Below are 18015 nucleotides of genomic sequence, written 5' to 3'. Positions count from 1 at the left end.
ATATGCTCTCTAAACACAAATGCATATTTAATTCTCCTTTATTGATACATATTTAATCTTATATAATCTGTATTTTTCTCTTAAATTGCAATAGTTTTACAAATGAATTCAGATAATTAATGAATATATAAAATTGCACATATTTAAAAATATCTCTTCTAGAAAAATAAATGTAGGTTATGCTAAAGAAAAAAATTAAGCAAAACAAAAAACTGAATGCATCCTCATTCCACAATGAGAAATTTAAAAAATATTACTGAAAGCAATAAATATGTACTTGAAAAGTATTTTAAAGTTTTCATTTTATTTTAATTGTTCACCTTAATTCAAGTGGGGAGAGTTATAATTTATTAGATCAGGAAAGCTAAAATACAGTGTCAGTGCAGTCCAAATAGAATACAAGAAACAGCTTGCATACAGATAGTCCAAGGACAACTCAGATGATGAACTTGAAAAAAAGAAAATAATTTGAAAGCTCCATGCTTTTATTGGAAAGCTGAAACATATGAATCCTAAATATGTAAAGTTTGGCTGCTCATCCACATGCAACCAAACTTTTCCTGTTCGGTATTGTCACACAAAGGAGCTATCTACAAGCCCAAGTTTCTGCATTTCATTCCTGGAAGGCCCCTTGGGTGGCTAGCACTGAATGGTGTATTATTAAAAAGAGGCTAGTATCACGTTTCATTTTAAAAATGTGCATGTTAGAATGCCGTGTGTGTATTTTATATATTAAAAAACAACCTTTCTTTTAAGCGTACTCGGGTTGAAAATGCATTTGGAAAAAAAAGTGAAATATTTATGCCACTGTCTGCAGTTTAAACCGACAAGCCTGTTGCAGTATGCCTGTAAACTGTGCTCTTCTATTGACATTTCACTGTAAGTCTGTGTTTAGTTTGTAAAATATATAGCCAGTTTTCAGCTGGCTAATTTGTCCTGCAACGGTTACAATGATGTTATATGAGAAAAGCAGATAAGCAGAAATAGCCTATCCAATAGCATAGGATTTTGTTGGAATTATACTAGACTTGAAAACTCTCATAAGGAATGCTTCATTTCAAAGTTGAAGGAGCTTCTGGTAGTCTTCCAGAACTTCTCTAGGAATTTTATCTTAGAACAGGTGTCCAAGATCAAAACAAATGTTTGGGACTGGAACATTTCAGCCCTGGAGCAATTTGCTCACTTCTAATACATTCACAGAGAGAAAACAGATACTATAATAAAAATATTGGTGTTTTCTGGGAGTATAATATGCTGTTTCTGTGCTTATTCTATATACTTACAATTGTTTGATAATAAGCACATTATTATAAATTATAAGGTACCGAAACATAAAATGAATACAATTCTACAGTTCAGTTATATTAAGATTCTGCAGAAATTCATATTGATCTAAACTAATAAAATGACATACAACATTACAAAAATATTGAAATTAAATTTGAGTATTTCTTACATGAACCAGGAAAAAAATGGATTGTTGAATTTGATAGTACATTTATGATGCTCAAAAGAGAGTTAGATTTAAACAATAAAATTTAGATTTTAAGCATTTGTTTGTTTTCTGTTTATTGAAGGTAAAAACAACAGAAAACAAAGAATTTTATGAACATATTTAATTTATATCCCTTTATTTATCCAGGGACATTAGGACAGTTCCCATCTTAATGATGACCTCTACAAACTAATTTAGCTGTCAGAGACAGAAATGCATAAGGCAATTTGAGATAAGATCCTGGACATTCCACATGTGAATTTTAATCAAGGCAGTTATTTAACTCAGCTAGTAGGAAAATGAGACATATTCATAATTAGAACAAGGTTTAACATCTTCTGTTCAAACTCATTTTGAATTAGCAAATTAGTAGAATAATCAGTTTTAATTTTTAGTGCATGCATTCAGATGCAATTGAGCAACCTATAATTGAAAATTACTTGTACATCTGCATTTTTACTCCCTTGCTTCCATTACCTGAAGTTCTGTTCTGTAATCTGTACAGATTTCACAGATATTGATTTATTGTATCTATGTCGCATAAGCAATGTAAACTAGTCCTAAAATTTGTTTCACAACAGGTTATCTGAGTTTTCTAAATAAAATTTATATTTAGATCAATATGGTATAGATCAATGTTGGCTAACCTTTTCAGCACCGAGTGCCCAAAACGCACACACGTACATTCCCGTGCATGCACCCTACCCCCCATGCATGTGCTTGCGTGCCGTGTGCATGTGCCATGCACATACACATACGTCTCCAGCACATGTGCCCCGCCCCCCCCTTGCATGCACAGCAGACACCCGCTGGTAGGCAGGAAGCTCCCATGCATAGCACAGCTGACCTGGGGAGACAGCTCGCATGTCCACAGAGAAGGGTCTGCATGCCATCTCTGGTACGCGTGCCATAGGTTTGCCATCACGGATATAGATCAAATGAAGAATGTGAAATTGTCTTTCTAGGGAAAAAAATATTAGCTGCTGGTCAGCATTTTGTCTTTAGCAGAATCTTTTTCATATGACCTTAGAAAACACATAGCCATTGTCATTCTGTTTGTTTTTAATATCTAGTAATCCCATCTGTGTGTGTGTGTGTGTGTGTGTGTGTTTTCTTAAGTTTTCGCGGGTACTTACATGTATGGCGTTCAGCTTTGTTCGGGTATTTTCCCATGTCATTGTAGTTGTGCTTTTAAAGTTGTAGCAACGTTTCGGCAGAATCTCATCTGCCATCATCAGGCTTCTGATTGTGTCCGTCTGTGAGTCAGGCCCCCACAGTTGTTTCAGTTTTAAATTTGGGCAGCCTATTGCTGTGCCAGAATATATATATATTGCTTTGCATATGCATGTTCTGTTTTTAGATAACTTCAATGGATTTTCCATGAAGATTTAATTTTCTCCTAGGGGTTATATCTTGAATTTCAGGAATGTCAATGTGGTATATTTTAGCAAGTATTAAAATGTGAAGAATGATCTTATAGACTTCACTCATTTTCTTACTGTTTTATTTTAACAGGAGGAATGTTTCTTAAATCTAGAAGCTCCTATTACAAGAGTATGTGGTTATGACACCCCATTTCCTCACATCTTTGAACCATTCTATATCCCAGACAAATGGAAGTGCTATGATGCAGTTCGGAAAATGATTAATTATTGATGTTCAGGTGAGAAAAAAACTTCACAAAGCAACTTGAGCCTAAAACATTAGAATAACAGGCTAATCTAGAAATATCACAATGTTTTCTATGGAATAAATTTCACTGATGTGGCTGAACTACGTATAGGAAAAATGGTAAATTTTTGATTGTTAATTTAGAGAGTAAATTGTAAGCACAATTCATAGGTTTGCAATAAAAACTTAGGACAAGTTTGAGCAATTTCCCCGAGATTGATGGCTGCAACTTGTTACTCCAAAGGTCCGGAAAATCTGTAAACATGTCACCAAAAAGATGATGATGATTAAGGGGGAGGTGCATTGGAGTGTTTATGGAGGGGAATTTTAAGAGTGGAAATAGCACCGATCCAGAGCATCATTTCAGGCGGTGGTTTGGATGCAGAAGGATCAGGTATTGGGTGTTATTTTACTTTTCATTTTCACTCTTAATTTCAATAGGGGAAAATGCAGTGAGATCTCAGGTTACAAACTTAAATCTGATCTGAGTTGTATGTGTTATTAAACTCACATTAGAAATGTAGTGTACACAGTTAGTAGATGCTATGTTGTTTAACACCAAATATAGGAAGAAGTATAGCTGGAAGTGCCTTATTTATAAGAAAAGTACAGTGGAACCTCGGATCACGAATGCTTCTGTCCACGACCAAACTGGGTGCCGACCAAAAAATCCACAAAATGTTCAACTCTGGTCGTGAACAAATCCTTGGGTGGCAATCAAACAGAGCCGCAGTGATTTCCACTTCCACACCATTTTTTTGTCTGCACATGCACAGTCAGTCTTGTTTGTTCTGTCCATGACCAAATTGGGTTGCAACCGAAGTCCTGGAACAGATTACGGTGTTGACCCAAGGTTCTACTGTAAGTGAATTTCAGCTTTCCAGATATCTCTGATAGAGGTCTTAGCATCTCTCATGATTGAACATATGGCAGACTCTCTTGGAATCTGTCAATACAGCCACATCCGAAGTACCACAGGTTGTCTACCTCTCTTTAATAAAAATATATAAGTACATATCTCGTTGAAAATAAGGTGTGGAGGCTGGTATATAAGAACCTTTCTAGAAAGAAAAACTATCTTTATTCCTAGACTGTCTTTCATAACTTAAATGGAAGGCAAGCAGCAGTCATAAATCAGGAAAACCACTCAACAGTTATTCTTGCTCATAAAACCATAAATCAGGATCTAATCCTTCATATTGGTTGCAAGAGGTCAGGCAGTAGCACCGGCACAGCTCCCAAAAAACACTCTTGAGTACAGTAGTCACATTTCACAGTAGACTTAGTCATAACTGTTGGGTTTATTCTGGGGAACAATCATTCATGCAGCATTTTCAAGATAAAGCTGTCATAGAAATAGTTTCAGTGGAGAATCTCCCATGTGAGTTGGTCTTAAATATCCAAGCCCTGATTTAATGGGTTCAGCAAAGTTTCGGTTCCTCTCAAGTACCTTTCCCTGAAAATAACCATTCCTTAGCCTTGCTTTCTTCTGATTTTTCTCATGTCACCCCTTTTGCTTTCTTTTGTAGTAGGGCAGTATACTTCATATTAAAATTAAGGATGGTGTGGCTTACTTCTGTTTTTTTCTGATATTCCTCTGCATGACCTGGGTGTCCTTAGTTTCTGAGTTGACAAGTTCATCACTAGCTTATTTTCTAAGGAAGAAGGTAAGTCCACTTGGGCCCAGCTTTGTGAACAGAGTGGTTGGGGTAAATGTCAATGGAGATTCTCAGTCATCCAGGTCATGGTTGTCCCAAAGGTTCTTTTTCAAGAGGCAACCGGACTTTCTGGTTTTTCTTTTTCATCCAAGAAGCTTCTTCAGCTCTGACTGGATAGTGGGGGGTAGAAGGATTTATACTCCCTCCAGACAGCTGGTCATTTGCATTCTTTTAGTGAGATAAACCTCCAGGTGAGCTTAACAACTCACTAAAAGAATGCAAATGGCCAGCTGTCTGCAAGGAGTATAAATCCTTCTACCCCCCACCATCCAGTCAGAGCTGAAGAAGCTTCTTGGATGAGAAGCGAAATGTCTTCAAAGAAAAACCAGAAAGTTCAGTTGCCTCTTGAAAAAAGCACCTTTGGGACAAGTGGTTGGATAATTTAGAACTTCCCAAAAGACCAAGCCTATTCTTTCTCTCTCTGTCTCTCTCTCCCTCCCTTTCTATTCAGTCTCTTCAATTTAACTTAATTATTTGTCTTATGTTCTTAACCATTACTGCTCCTATACTTCCAATTTTCCTAATATGAAGAAAGGGTCACCAGAATCATACACTACAGACACTTTAGACTGAAGGGTTATTTGAACTCAATAAAGAACCCCCCTCCCCCCCGCAAACCAAGGTCAAGCAAATGCTATGAAGCACCAGAGTAATAAACAATTGCATGAAGCATTGCGATGAAATAAAAAGAGAACTCAGACATCACATATCTTCAGCTATTTCCAGCTATATTGTAGATTGTTTTCTCAACTGTCATGACTACATATTGCAGGGAAAGGCTGCATTCTCCATTGCTGCAGCCAACATGTTAAATAGTAGCACAAAGAGTGAAAAATAATTGAACTGTTCAATGAGACGCTGGAGAAAAGTAGAATTATTATTCATTGAAATGTGTGGTTTAATATCTGTAAATGTCATGGAGAGGGTTCAGTCTTCCCGTTTCTTTCAGAATTGTTCTTGCAGAACAAATATTTTGGGTCTACCTTGTGACTTCCTTCCGTGATCCTATTGAAAGCTATAGTACAACTATGAATTTATAATGTTTTCAAAATATGCACAAACTTTTGTGATAAATAGTAACACAGGGAATTCCCCATTTGAATGCCTTAGACTTTGTACGGGTTGTTTGAATATTATTAGAATTATTAGAATGAGTTAAAGTTTGTTGTAGAATATATATGTTTTCATATGCATATGCACACCGATGTGCCAGTTATGAGAAAAGCAATTGTGTGTCAACATAAAGGCATTTGCTTGAACTTGCTTTGTGTAATTGTCATTAAGGTCCCTGCTAGAAAAAAGTTTTTTAAATACTTTAGAACTTTATTCCTGCCTTTGTGATATAAGTCAAGATAATTTGATATATATTAACAAATTGCATTCTGAATTTTTCTCAATATACTTTTCATTTCTTCAACAAAAAGACATTAAAAAAAAGAAATTCACCTTTAAGGAAATAGTGCATAGTAATGTTTAGCAGGCCCATCCAAAGAACAGTAGTAGAAACTTAAGAATTCTAATATTGTAAAAAAAGATAAAATATTTGCTAAGGCAGATTATCTACCAAAGTAGGCATGGCTACTTTCCCTCCTTATAATTAAACTTAAATTTGGATTGATGTAACTCTCTACTCCAGGGTTTCTTCAGAACAAATGCCACTTACTATGGGGATCCAGAAAAACTCTGGAATTGAAATGTCTTTATTTACTTCGTCATTTTTAAAGCTTGGACAAGGTGTGAAAAGCTACAAAAATAGTAGTAGCAAGATTTATTTTTGATATGAGTAATACTTAACCTGCTCCTGGGGTAAATATCGCTAGCTTGCTTTATGTACCTTGTTTTCTTTGGAGCGCAAAGATCTTGATCTTGGGGAGTGGGGCACAGAATGTCACAGTTTACTTTAGCAAAACATAGTTCATTTGTTTCTTTGATCACATGAGGCTTTTAAAAAAATTGCTATGTAGCTTATAGTTGTCTGCTTGGTCATTTTACAGGAAGATGAAACCATAAAAACCAGAACCTTTGTAACTGTAAGCTTGAGGACATAATGTTCTTATTTGCTCCCCATATTATATGTCAGAAAACAAGGCATCTTCACTTAGTGTAAACATCCTTATAAAGTAAAGAGCCAGTAGAAGAGAATACTCATGGCTCAGGGTTAAAATGTCACCTCACATTTTGGCTGTTTTCCTCACAGACATTTAATTACCCAGCTTATGGGTAAACACTTGTGCACTGATATTGAGGTTTATAAACAGGTATTCAAAGTTGCAGGAAGTTGTGCTTAACTTTCAACCACATAGACATTGTGTCAGGTTCCGTTCACTGAAGGATTTATTGAACTTACAGTATGATTAGGGATGTTTAAACTTTTGCATGTTATTGTATTTAATAGCACTTATTAAATAAGGATGCTTGGGAAAGCAAACTAAGCAGTTCAAAGTGTTCACTTAAAATGATATTTAAACCTAAAACATATTCAATTTCTGTTCCTTAAAGGTGAAAGAAGAAAGAAGATTAAACTGCTATCTACAGAATGGTTGCCATTAAACTTGGGCTTATTTTGTTTATCTTTATCGGGAATAACCATTCAAGATTCTTTTCTGGATCAAGCCAAAATTCTGTCAGATATGGAGTGTAATATGGCCATGTAAAATATTTATTTTGATTCTTTCCCAATTTTGCACATGAGACTAACTTGTTTTATCATGAAAATCAAGGCACAGGTTGAACTTAATAAATTGTAATCAAGAGACCTGTGGTCTGCTTTTTTGCCTTAATTGACAAATGTATGTGACAGTTTTTACAGTAGACTTGTTATGTATGTATTGATCCTAAATACAGTAGATTGTACATATCATCATTGGTTATTGTATTCATACAGGCTGTCTCCAGAAATCACTTGGAAGCTTTGAAGGATCCTCTAGTGTAGATTGACAAATGCATCATAGGTGCATTAATAAGGAGAGTAAGACAAATTCTTTCATGTAAACATTTTGCTTCTTTGAGAGGCTGGATGTGATCATTCCAATAATTTGTCATAAAAAAACCAGACATACTTGATTTGGGCCCTTTTATAAGAAATGTGGCATTCTCCAAGATGTTTTGATGGAAAATTTAAATATCAGGGGACTATGTTTATTAATAAGAACAGACAGAAATTATTAATGTAATAGATATACATGGAAATATTTGAAGCATTTATCCAAATTCTCTGTCAGTGGCAGACAATTGGAGGCTCTAATATTTTGTGTGAAAATTAAACTGATTGGTTAGATTTATTCTGGCTGGCTTTATCAGCAATTTGGTAAGAAGTCAGGTCAACTCGCTTCAGAGGCTACGTCATTTGATTTGGTTTGTAACTGGCAGTCTAAGACTTCCTCCCCTGTTTATCATTGCAGAATTTTAAAATGGTGATAAATTATTAAGCTTTTTAACAGAATGGAATGAAATCTGCATGCATAATAATGACCCTTGTTAGCAAAGAAAGCATTTGGCATTTCAGACACATAGATCACTCATAGGGGAGACACATCCATTTTCTGGTTCTTTTTTCCATTGTTTGTACTGAAAACTAAATGACATCAGTGATTATCACTCTGCCCCTAGAAACCTGTAAATGCAAACACTTCCTTATGTAAGTAATGTACCCAATTTCAAAAAGAAGTCTATAATGGTTAGGTAATTTTTGTAAATTAAAAGTTTGCATTATGTAATAAGTATTCAATAATTCCTATGTGTATTATTTAAAGAACATTCTAGACCAGGGTTTCTTTATTTTGGCAACAAGCTGGCTGGAGAATTCTGGGAGTTGAAGTCCATGAGTGTTAAAGTTAGCAAGATTGAGAAATCCTGTTCCAAAGGTTAATGAAACTAGGACTTGCAGCATTCTTAGGAATTGGGGCCAATGTTGACAGATGCTGAAAGTGAATATTCAACCCCTAGAACAGCATAAATTACTATACCAGTCTGGAACAGAAAATTGAACATAAATTGAAATGTTATCTATGTAACTATAACTAAAATAGCATGGGACAAATAAGGGAGAATGAAAAATGACATTTCTGAGGTAGAACTACATTTAACAAGAAATATAGGCTGAAACAAAAGCTAAATAAACAAGGAAAAGGATTTTAGGAAAATTGACAGGAAAAGGTTAAATGGAAAAGAAGGAAACTACCCTAGGAAGACATGAGAAAGATAACACAAGCCCAGTCTGATGGCTATTGTAATCCTTTTTAAAATACTTTGCGGGAGAGAAGACCGAACAAGCAGGCATCGTCATGACATCACTTATAAAATAATTCCCTGCAATTAGAATTAGATCTGTCACATATAAATCATAATATGTAATTTCTTTTATCTTTCCTTATTTCAGTACTTTTCTTTCATAGAAAACCTGAGGGGATTTTTTGTGTTTTTCTAGACATTTCATTATCCTCTACTTTTCTAAATTGCCTGAAAATTATGACAAGACCTGAATATGCTTACAGCAGTTCAGAGTACTATTTTATTGCTAGATAAAAATTTAAATCTATTCAGAACAGCTCAGTCTGACACCAAAAATGTGAATGCAAAATTAATGGATTCTAGCCAATTCAGATGTTAATATGGCAGTGTTGATGTGTATTTGTGAGAATATACAGAATAGAACATATGTGAAAGCATATTAGGTTTTTCAAATTTGTAAAATGGGAATTGTGATTGTTTTGGGAGATTTGAAACTTGCAATGTATGCAGTGTATCCTTACGGAATTAAAAAGAGCTGGGTTCATTGGGTTGAAAGCAAAAGCATTAGCAGAATTTCCGTTTTGATCTGGTTATTACTAGGTGAAAAAGTTCTTGGCTAGATCTTGACTAGAAAATTGAGATAACACATTTCATTCCATCACATTTTGAAATAAAATTACATTATTACTATTTTTTTCCTAAAATCAAAAGAAATAATGTGCAACTGTTTTTCATTTACTCAAGTAAATGATACTCAAGTGGCGTATATTAGGGTAATACTAACAGTAACAAAGATAAGGCCAGCAAGTTTAAAATAAAGGATCATTAGAGTAGCTAGCAAAATAGAAAGTTGAGTGATTTAAAAAAAAATTTTTTGACAAAGCATTCCAGTGTGAGAACTTCTCTAATGTCCAGATGAGGATTGTTCCATAATGTTTCAACACTATTACAAAAAATGTCACCTCCTTACTACACCTGTATTGCTATACATAAACTGAAATATATTCAGTAGTATTATATCCCAATATCCCAGTAGTATTATATCTTAATAGCAATGCTATATATATATTGAAGTAGGCAGTGAAATATGCAGTTGAGCCCCAATTTGGATCAAATTTTAGAAAAGCTTGGAATGTTCAGTGTTGGGAAAGTGAACAGTTTGGAGTATCCACTAAATTTTCTTGAGATGAAATCTCTGAATCAAATCTTCACATAACATTATATTGTTCCTTAAATTGAAAGTGTTTCATTGCATTCTTGAAATTACTATTGGACAGTTTGTGAGATATTTTAAATGTGGGCAATTAAAAAGTATTTTTTAAAAACCCAATTTCTCTTTTAGGAGCAGGTCTGAATATTTTTAAGAAATAGTACTTTTGTTTTTAAATTATGTAAATGTCTCTTCAGATGAGTCTGAAATTCATTCATTAGGATTTGTCATGCAAAAAGTTACCTTGGAAAATTAATGATTCTAATTACCACATGATACAGTACAATACATAAATTACTTGTACACTAAATAACTCTAGAAAAATATATATATATTGGCATGGATCTCTCTACTGTCTAAAACACTGAATGTTACTATACTCTTTCTGTTCAAAGAACATACATTACTATGTTTTAATGCATTTATAATAAGAATTGGATGCACTACTTTGATTATTGCAACTTATTCACAGAAGGACTGCTGCTCTCTAAATATTGTCTAGATGGCACTGTACATCTATTTGACCTGTATTTATGGATAAATGCCTTTGCTGTGCAGGATACATGCCTTGTGAGTTTATTGTGCAAAAAAGTTATTTGTGGATGTAAAAATGATACATTGCTTGCCAGGAGATATGGAACTACTAGCAAAACATAGTTTAAAATTGCATTTCTCTAAAATAAAAGTTGCCAGCCTTTTAACATAACTAAACCGAAGAACAAATAATAATTTTAACATTCTGTGTTAAAAACTAACAATCAATATAGTTTATGTGTTTTCATTTGATATAAGTGCTACAGATTTGTTACTTGGAAAGTATAAAAACCAATTCACTGAAATAACTGATTCTGGCAGTGGACCAACATTAAACAATATGTTCAAATATACACATTTTACTCTGAATTTGGAATTGACCGTATTATGTCTACATATAGTCGGGTAAGAATTCAATTTTTAAGAATATTCTTTCTTTTTAATAATTTACTATATAGGAGCAAAGCTATTTGCGAAAATATGAATTCAGCTTAGGTCCACTTTAGTTGTGTCTATATGGTATAAGTGGGAACTGTTAATGAAAACTTCCATATGTATTCAAGGTACTGTGGATATATTGTTTCTTTAGGTTGTCTTGTGTATAATATGATTGATTATTTAATTATAGATCAGAATTTAAAAGCCCAAATTCCTTCCCATGATTTTATTTGTTCATGAGGTGAAAACTTTGGTTTGGAGTACAACCAATATCTTAAAAGTTATTAACCTGCAACTCATAAGTCAAGAGAATATGGAGCAGTGATCACCATATACACTTTTAAAATAGGGGCAGAAATAGATTTATGGATGAAATTTTGAACTCAGTCTCAAACTTCAATCATCAGTAATTTATTCACTTTAAATCAAGAAAAGAAAAAAAGCCTTTCATAGTTTCTGAGTGACTAAATACAACTCAATATTATTTTAATTGCTATAGAATTGACATATTTACATGATAGTTTTATTCTGGTCTGCTATTTATCCAACTTTTAAAAAGTGGTTGTAAATGAAAATTTTATGTCATTGCACTTTTTAAAATTGAAAATCTACTCCATCATTTTCTTGTTTATAGAAACATGTTTTCTCTATGTTAGGGCACATAAAGAGATTTTAAAAATAGTGAAAGTATTTTTACAATCCAAAAGATTGGACTAACCTGGTTCTTCTTGAATATGTGACAGTTAGGGAGGTAGTTAAGAGGAAGAAAAGAGCAAAGGATCCATTTGGTTTGGGTTTGGCCTTCATTACCTTCATATTAAAGAAATGCCACATTTCTCTGTGTTTTTTTTAACAGAAACTTTGGTTATACTATCAAAGTGCAGCCCCCCTAACATTAACGCTGCTCTGAGACCGATAATATGGAAGTTTCTCAAATATGACTTTTAAAATAATATTTGCCACAAAGTATGTTGACAACTCATACAGAACATCTAACCTTCTGTTTGCCATAAATCAAAAGTTTTACAGTTCTGCTAGATAGTATTTAATATTATTTGTGGTAGTTTTTCCATTACAGTATTTCATTTTCTATCCTGTGGTATGGCATCAATTCCCAGATAGCTTCTGTTTTGCAGAATGTTTCACCTCCAAGATAACGAACATTCTCTGTTTTTTTAAAAAGATACTGTCTTTTGTCTAGCAAAGAAGATGAACGAGGATGTGGAGGGATTGCAAAGTGGAATTTTTACATAGGCACAAATCACAATTGCTAAAATAGTTATGAAAATGTTTCCCCCTAATATGGAATCCAGTGGTCAGCAAATGATTTAAGAGAAAAATAATGTGTTTTTTTGTTTTTAATGTTTTATGGCCAACCTATGCCCTTTCCTATGCTATTGGAAAAATGTCCGGATTTGGTGATTTCCTAATACATACCAATGATCATATGATTTTATTAGTATAGTTATAGCTTCTAACAACTATAGTCATTTGTGATATAACTTGAAAGCTTTAATGAGTTTTCAAAAATAATTTGAAGTTTTTATTTGCTGCATTAGGGCAATGAATTATATTTGTGCTACAGTTTATCTCTTGATTAATGCCTGTGATTTATGGCAAGAGAAGTGTCTTGAATAGAAAACTTTTCAGTCAGCCAATGTCAAAATGATATTTATTCATGCATATAACCATTCTAAGGTTTTCAAATTAAATGACCCAGTAATGGTATCCACTCATACAAAATCAATTTGAGGAAGATTTGTTTTTTCAGCTGTGCTAGGAATTCTATGACTAAATGTTAATACTTTTAGGTTGAGTTTTTCTATAATATACTATATTTAAAATAATTTTGAGCATAGTTTTTGTATGCTCAGTTTAAGCCTAATAGATCATTTGTTCGGAACTGAATGCCAGTAATTAGTGATACTTAAAAGACCAAACAAACTTGACACAAAAAAGCCTTTATTAAACAAAAAGAATTCACCTCAAGTTTGTAAAAAGAAATGTCCATAGGTAGAGTTGCTTTGGAAAGAACGTCCTATGCTTTGTGTTCAGCAATATGGGTAGTGAAATACTGAACAAGGAGTCTACAAAGCATATTTTAAATTGCAGAATAATGTAAGTTGGAAGACACGATTTTTCAGATGTCTTAGAAGGAAACTAGTTAAGGTTTTATAGAAAATAAGTTGTCTCTGGAAGCCTGCTGGCAGCCAGGGCAATTGATAAAATTGTCTTTGGGTCAGGGAACAGTTTGCTAATACTTTGAGGAGTTTTGAACTGAATACACAATAAATAGTTTCATAAAAAGACAAAAGTATCATGTTATGAGGTTATCTGGGACTCTCAAATCTGTGATACTAAGGAAATTGACAAGAGTTCTCCAGAATTATTTTTCTTATATGTACCCATTTCATGTATTCACAACTATGTATACACTTATACTTATTATCTTGTAAACAATTGGCAAATCAAAATAAATAAAAATAAAAAAATAAATAAAATTCTAAATGGACCTTTTCCTTTCTTGAATAAAAAGGGTGGCCAGAAAGACACTTGGAGATGGTAATGACACCTGTTTTGAAGAACTCAGCATTGTACACCCTCCTTAAGCCATCTCTGGATATAGCCTTGTCTACTCCCCAACCTCATTTCTTAGAAAGATTATTAAGAAGGCAGCTGAACAGGTTGATGAATAAAACAGATGCAACTGAACTTCATAACAGGGCGTAGACCACATTGATTACTCTTCTGGATGACCTATGATGGGACTTGGAGGGAGGTAGCTACCACTTCTCATCCTATGAGATCTCTTGATGACATTTAGTATCACTTTGGAGTGTCTAAAAATGTTGCTAGTTGGAGGCACTGTCCTTTATGGAAGACCCTTCCATTTAGTTTTGCTTCAGGAGAAGAGCTCAAACCCTCAAGTGTCAAGAGTTCAGTCTTCTCCTCCCCCCCCCAAATTTATTTAACTACATGAAACTCCTGGGGCCATCTATCAGTTGCCTGATATTGTCAGCAAGCAGTACAAAAAGAAGAGCTGTGGCTCCGAGTTCCAGAATTTCTGAGCTGCCTCTTGATGTAAAGGTGGCAGGTGATTTTTAAAATCCCAATAGCCAAGCATAGCACTACCTTCAGTCATGGCATTAAACTTTGCTTTCTGTTGACTTACTACACTTATTTTGCCTTCTCTCTTTTTAGGTAGGTGGAAATTACGGCATTTAAAATTGTGTCAGCAAGGAAAAAATACAAGCAAGCCATTATGAATTATGAATGCCGTGATGTCTGCTTACTATAATTTTGAGATAATTCAATGATCATTCATTCTGTATCTTCTAGTCACACATCTTTCCTTCTTTCTTCTTTAATATTAAAGAAGAAAATAAAAGGAGTAACAGATAGGATACAATTCAATTTAAGAAGGCTGCAAATTGCATTAGAAAGCCAAGTGGCTAAAATAAGAATTTTGGAAGCAATTGTTTTGTCATATATGATATTTACCCTCATATTATGGGGTTTTTATTGGGAGAATATAATTGTAAAAAAACAAGTTACATGTATATGGCCGCCCAACTTGCAATGTGATTTTGGGTGGCATACAAACTATAAAATTCTTAAAAACATTAAAAACTACAAAAAGTGAAGATTATAAAAAAAGACTTAAGAGAATCAGGTGATCAGCTATGGAATTACTGGTCAAATCTAATCAAATTACTATTTCCTTGTGATGCCCAGGCTTCTTGACACAACCAAGTTTTAAGGGATTTCCCCAAGGTTGGCGGAGATGGGATCCATCTCATCTCAGTATGAATGCCACAGCAGACGTAACTTTTTCACAAATGGGATCCGCACCATACTTCTGCCAGATTTGATGGTACAAGCAGATACAATTGGGAAATAACCCCCTCAAATAACTTGGCCTCCTGCTATAAAGGACATTAACCCTAATCTTAACCTAACCAGCACTTCGAATTGCATCCAGAACAAACTGGTAATCAAAGCATCTTACAAAGTGAAGGTGTAATATGTGCCATTCTAGGGGCACACAAACTGCGCCTCTGCATTGTACACCAGCTGAAGCTTCTGGATAGTCTTCAAGAGCAGATGCATATGGAGTGTTTTATAGTAGTCCAATTGGGAAGTGACCAAAAATGAGTGGCTGAGCAGTCTTCTGATTCAGGAACAGGTACAACTGATATCCAACACAAAAGGTGAAAGGCCCTCCTAACCATATCTGCCATCTGCTCTTCAAGCAGGAGTCATGAGTCCAGGAGGACCCCACCATATTTGTTTAATCCACTTTGTATTTATAGTCATACAGTATATACACAACAAAGAATGAAACTTTGGTTCATATTTTTCTCTTACAGATCCTACTGGTAGAATACCTCTTTAGAGGTATTCTTGTTTACTCAAAAGGAATTCTGCATTTTAGAATTTTAAGGGAGCAGGTTACACAGCAAGCACAAATCTACTTCAGATTGCAGATCATATTTCAAGCGTGCATATATTATGTTTTGAAGAAAGTCTTGGAACAGCACTTAAATCACGGGTTCTTGACCTGTGTTCCATGGATCCATGAGTCTTGTAGTTAGATTTATGGGGTCTGTGAACTAGGGGAAAAATTACATCTTTATTTTCATTAACCTCTAATAGAAGTGTAGCTTTTCTGTCAATAATGTCCAAAGTAATTTATGGCCTGTAGACCAAAAATGTTTGCCAAGTTAATAAATCTATCTAAAATTAGCCTTAAAAAGCTTACTGTCTTATTATTGATTTAATGGCTACATAAAGAGGCATCCATTTGGATTACAACCTTTTTTAATGTCGTGATAACTTTTTGAGCATATCTGGATTCCTTTATAATTAAGTATATGTATTGTATTTTATTCATTTAAACACAGGTTTTCCTAAAAAAGAGATTGATAGGTTTCAGAAGACTCTAAAAGGGAATTATGGCATAAAAAGTTACAGCACAAATCTAAATGAATAGCAGTCATTGAATGTTGCCTCTAATCAAATGCAGCAGATTTTACAAGATTTGAGCAATGGTTATACAAATATTGGCAAATAACTTTTCAAAAACACTATTAAGCACATTTCATTAAATTATTTTTAGGCCCACTTAAAGGCAAGCACTTCAATTTCCAAGATAAAACAGTAGATAACCAAAAATTAGGATAATCTTCAAAGATAGTTCCGTAATGGTATATTAAGATTGCAGGTGGTCAAATGGTAATAATCTAAGTTTCAGATTTCTTTCTTTTTATAATAATGGGAATGCAAGCTTGGCATAGTGGAAAGAAGGTACCAGACATACTGGTTATTGTTGTTGTTTTGATGTCTGTCTGGTTTAATCAAATTAAGGATGCATTTGAAGGTAGACTGAACAGTAATTCAGCCCTACATCCTGTAATCATTTTGCAACCAAGGAGGAAAATATAAGTTGGTGAGTCATTTTGAAGTTTCCAATGATCAGATAGAAATCTGATTGGTTCCATGACCTGCAGAAAACAATGTTTCATTCAGAAAAAGAAGGCATAATTTTAAATCAGGGATTTTGGAAATAACCTCTAAAATTATATAGAATTTGACCTGCCACGGCCACCAAGCCACGCCCACAGAACTGGTAGTAAAAAAGTGTGAATCCCACCACTGCCTACAATCTATTGCTTTGCCTTTTATGTCTACAGCTTTGATGTTCCTCAAGAATGTGATGGGTTTATGTCAAAAGTTGGTCCATTTGGTACATTTTCAGTGTATAGCTTGCAATTATTTTCATTCTTTTTTCCCTCCACAAATCATGCAAAAATCTTATAGGTTGTCAGTTTGGTTATAGTTAATAAAGTGGCACTTAATCCAGACACTGGATATGACCAACAGGAGAAACTAAGTCACAATGCTTATAATCTAATAATATTGTTAATTTTTATAATATTACCTGTATATCTGGAAGCAGAAAAATAAAAAGGAAGCTACAATAAAATAATGCTGCAATCCAAAGTCAGTAGAATTTACTACATAAAATATGTAATATAAAAGAATTCTGTTTAATTCCCTCAGGCTACTAATCTAACATGAATTTAAAATTACTTTCCAGTATAATGCTACATCCCCCCATCCTTTAATCGTGACAATTCTTGGATACTGTCTGGACACGTCCTTGCCATTTTCTTGGCAAGATTTCATAAATGGTTTGCCCCAGCTTCCTTCCTAGGGTTGAGAGTGAGTGCTTAGAGTGATTTTTCTAAAAATAAAGTTGGAGCATGTGAAATTAAGAAGTGATGTTGGTAAAATTCTTCTGGGGGGCAACAAGATAGCTGTTTTCTCTTTGCAATTTAATTTGCTCCAGTGAGCCTGTATGCAGATTGACTACCGAGCCAGAATCAAACAAGAAACAAGTAATGTATTCTGTTTTGAATTGAGTCAAAGGTAAATATGGGAAAGCATAGGGGAAATGGTAAAAATATGGCATAAGATGATACATTGCATTTTAAAATAGATTAAAATATTGCAATTGAAGTTGTTACATGTAACTATAACAAAGGTAGCGTTAAGAAAGGTGACAATAAGGCAATTAATGAGATATACCATTTATGAACTCTTTGAAAGAAAATGGCAAATGGAATTCAAGGGAGACAGCTGACTGAAGCCTTCCAAATTCACAGCTATTAAGAGAAATACATTATTTATTTCTCTAATGGAGCGATCAAGATTCC

At 34.1% G+C, this 18015-nt stretch overlaps 1 protein-coding gene across 4 annotated transcripts in view; it reads left to right on the top strand.

Moving 5' to 3' along the window:
* Positions 1-18015, top strand: part of BCKDHB (branched chain keto acid dehydrogenase E1 subunit beta) — a 71624-nt gene that overhangs the window by 41387 nt on the left and 12222 nt on the right. Inside the window, exons 10-11 of one of the 4 annotated variants that reach the window (XR_015745444.1) lie at positions 3011-3158; positions 4787-4833. Coding sequence is in view for 3 of the 4 variants with exons in the window: in XM_087944259.1 (XP_087800385.1) it covers positions 3011-3151 (141 nt within the window). In the remaining variant the exon portion in view is untranslated. Of the gene's footprint in view, positions 1-3010; positions 3159-4786; positions 4834-7383; positions 10885-18015 lie in introns of those variants that run through there. The other 3 variants (XM_087944259.1, XM_087944273.1, XM_087944265.1) reach the window with 3 other exon arrangements.

Source organism: Notechis scutatus, chromosome 1, assembly GCF_049901735.1.
Source record: "Notechis scutatus isolate UNSWTSFEM ecotype Mainland chromosome 1, rNotScu1.2, whole genome shotgun sequence".
NCBI classification, from domain to species: domain Eukaryota; kingdom Metazoa; phylum Chordata; class Lepidosauria; order Squamata; family Elapidae; genus Notechis; species Notechis scutatus.
Note: the sequence above shows the minus strand (reverse complement) of the source record. Positions and strands in the feature narration are given on the sequence as shown.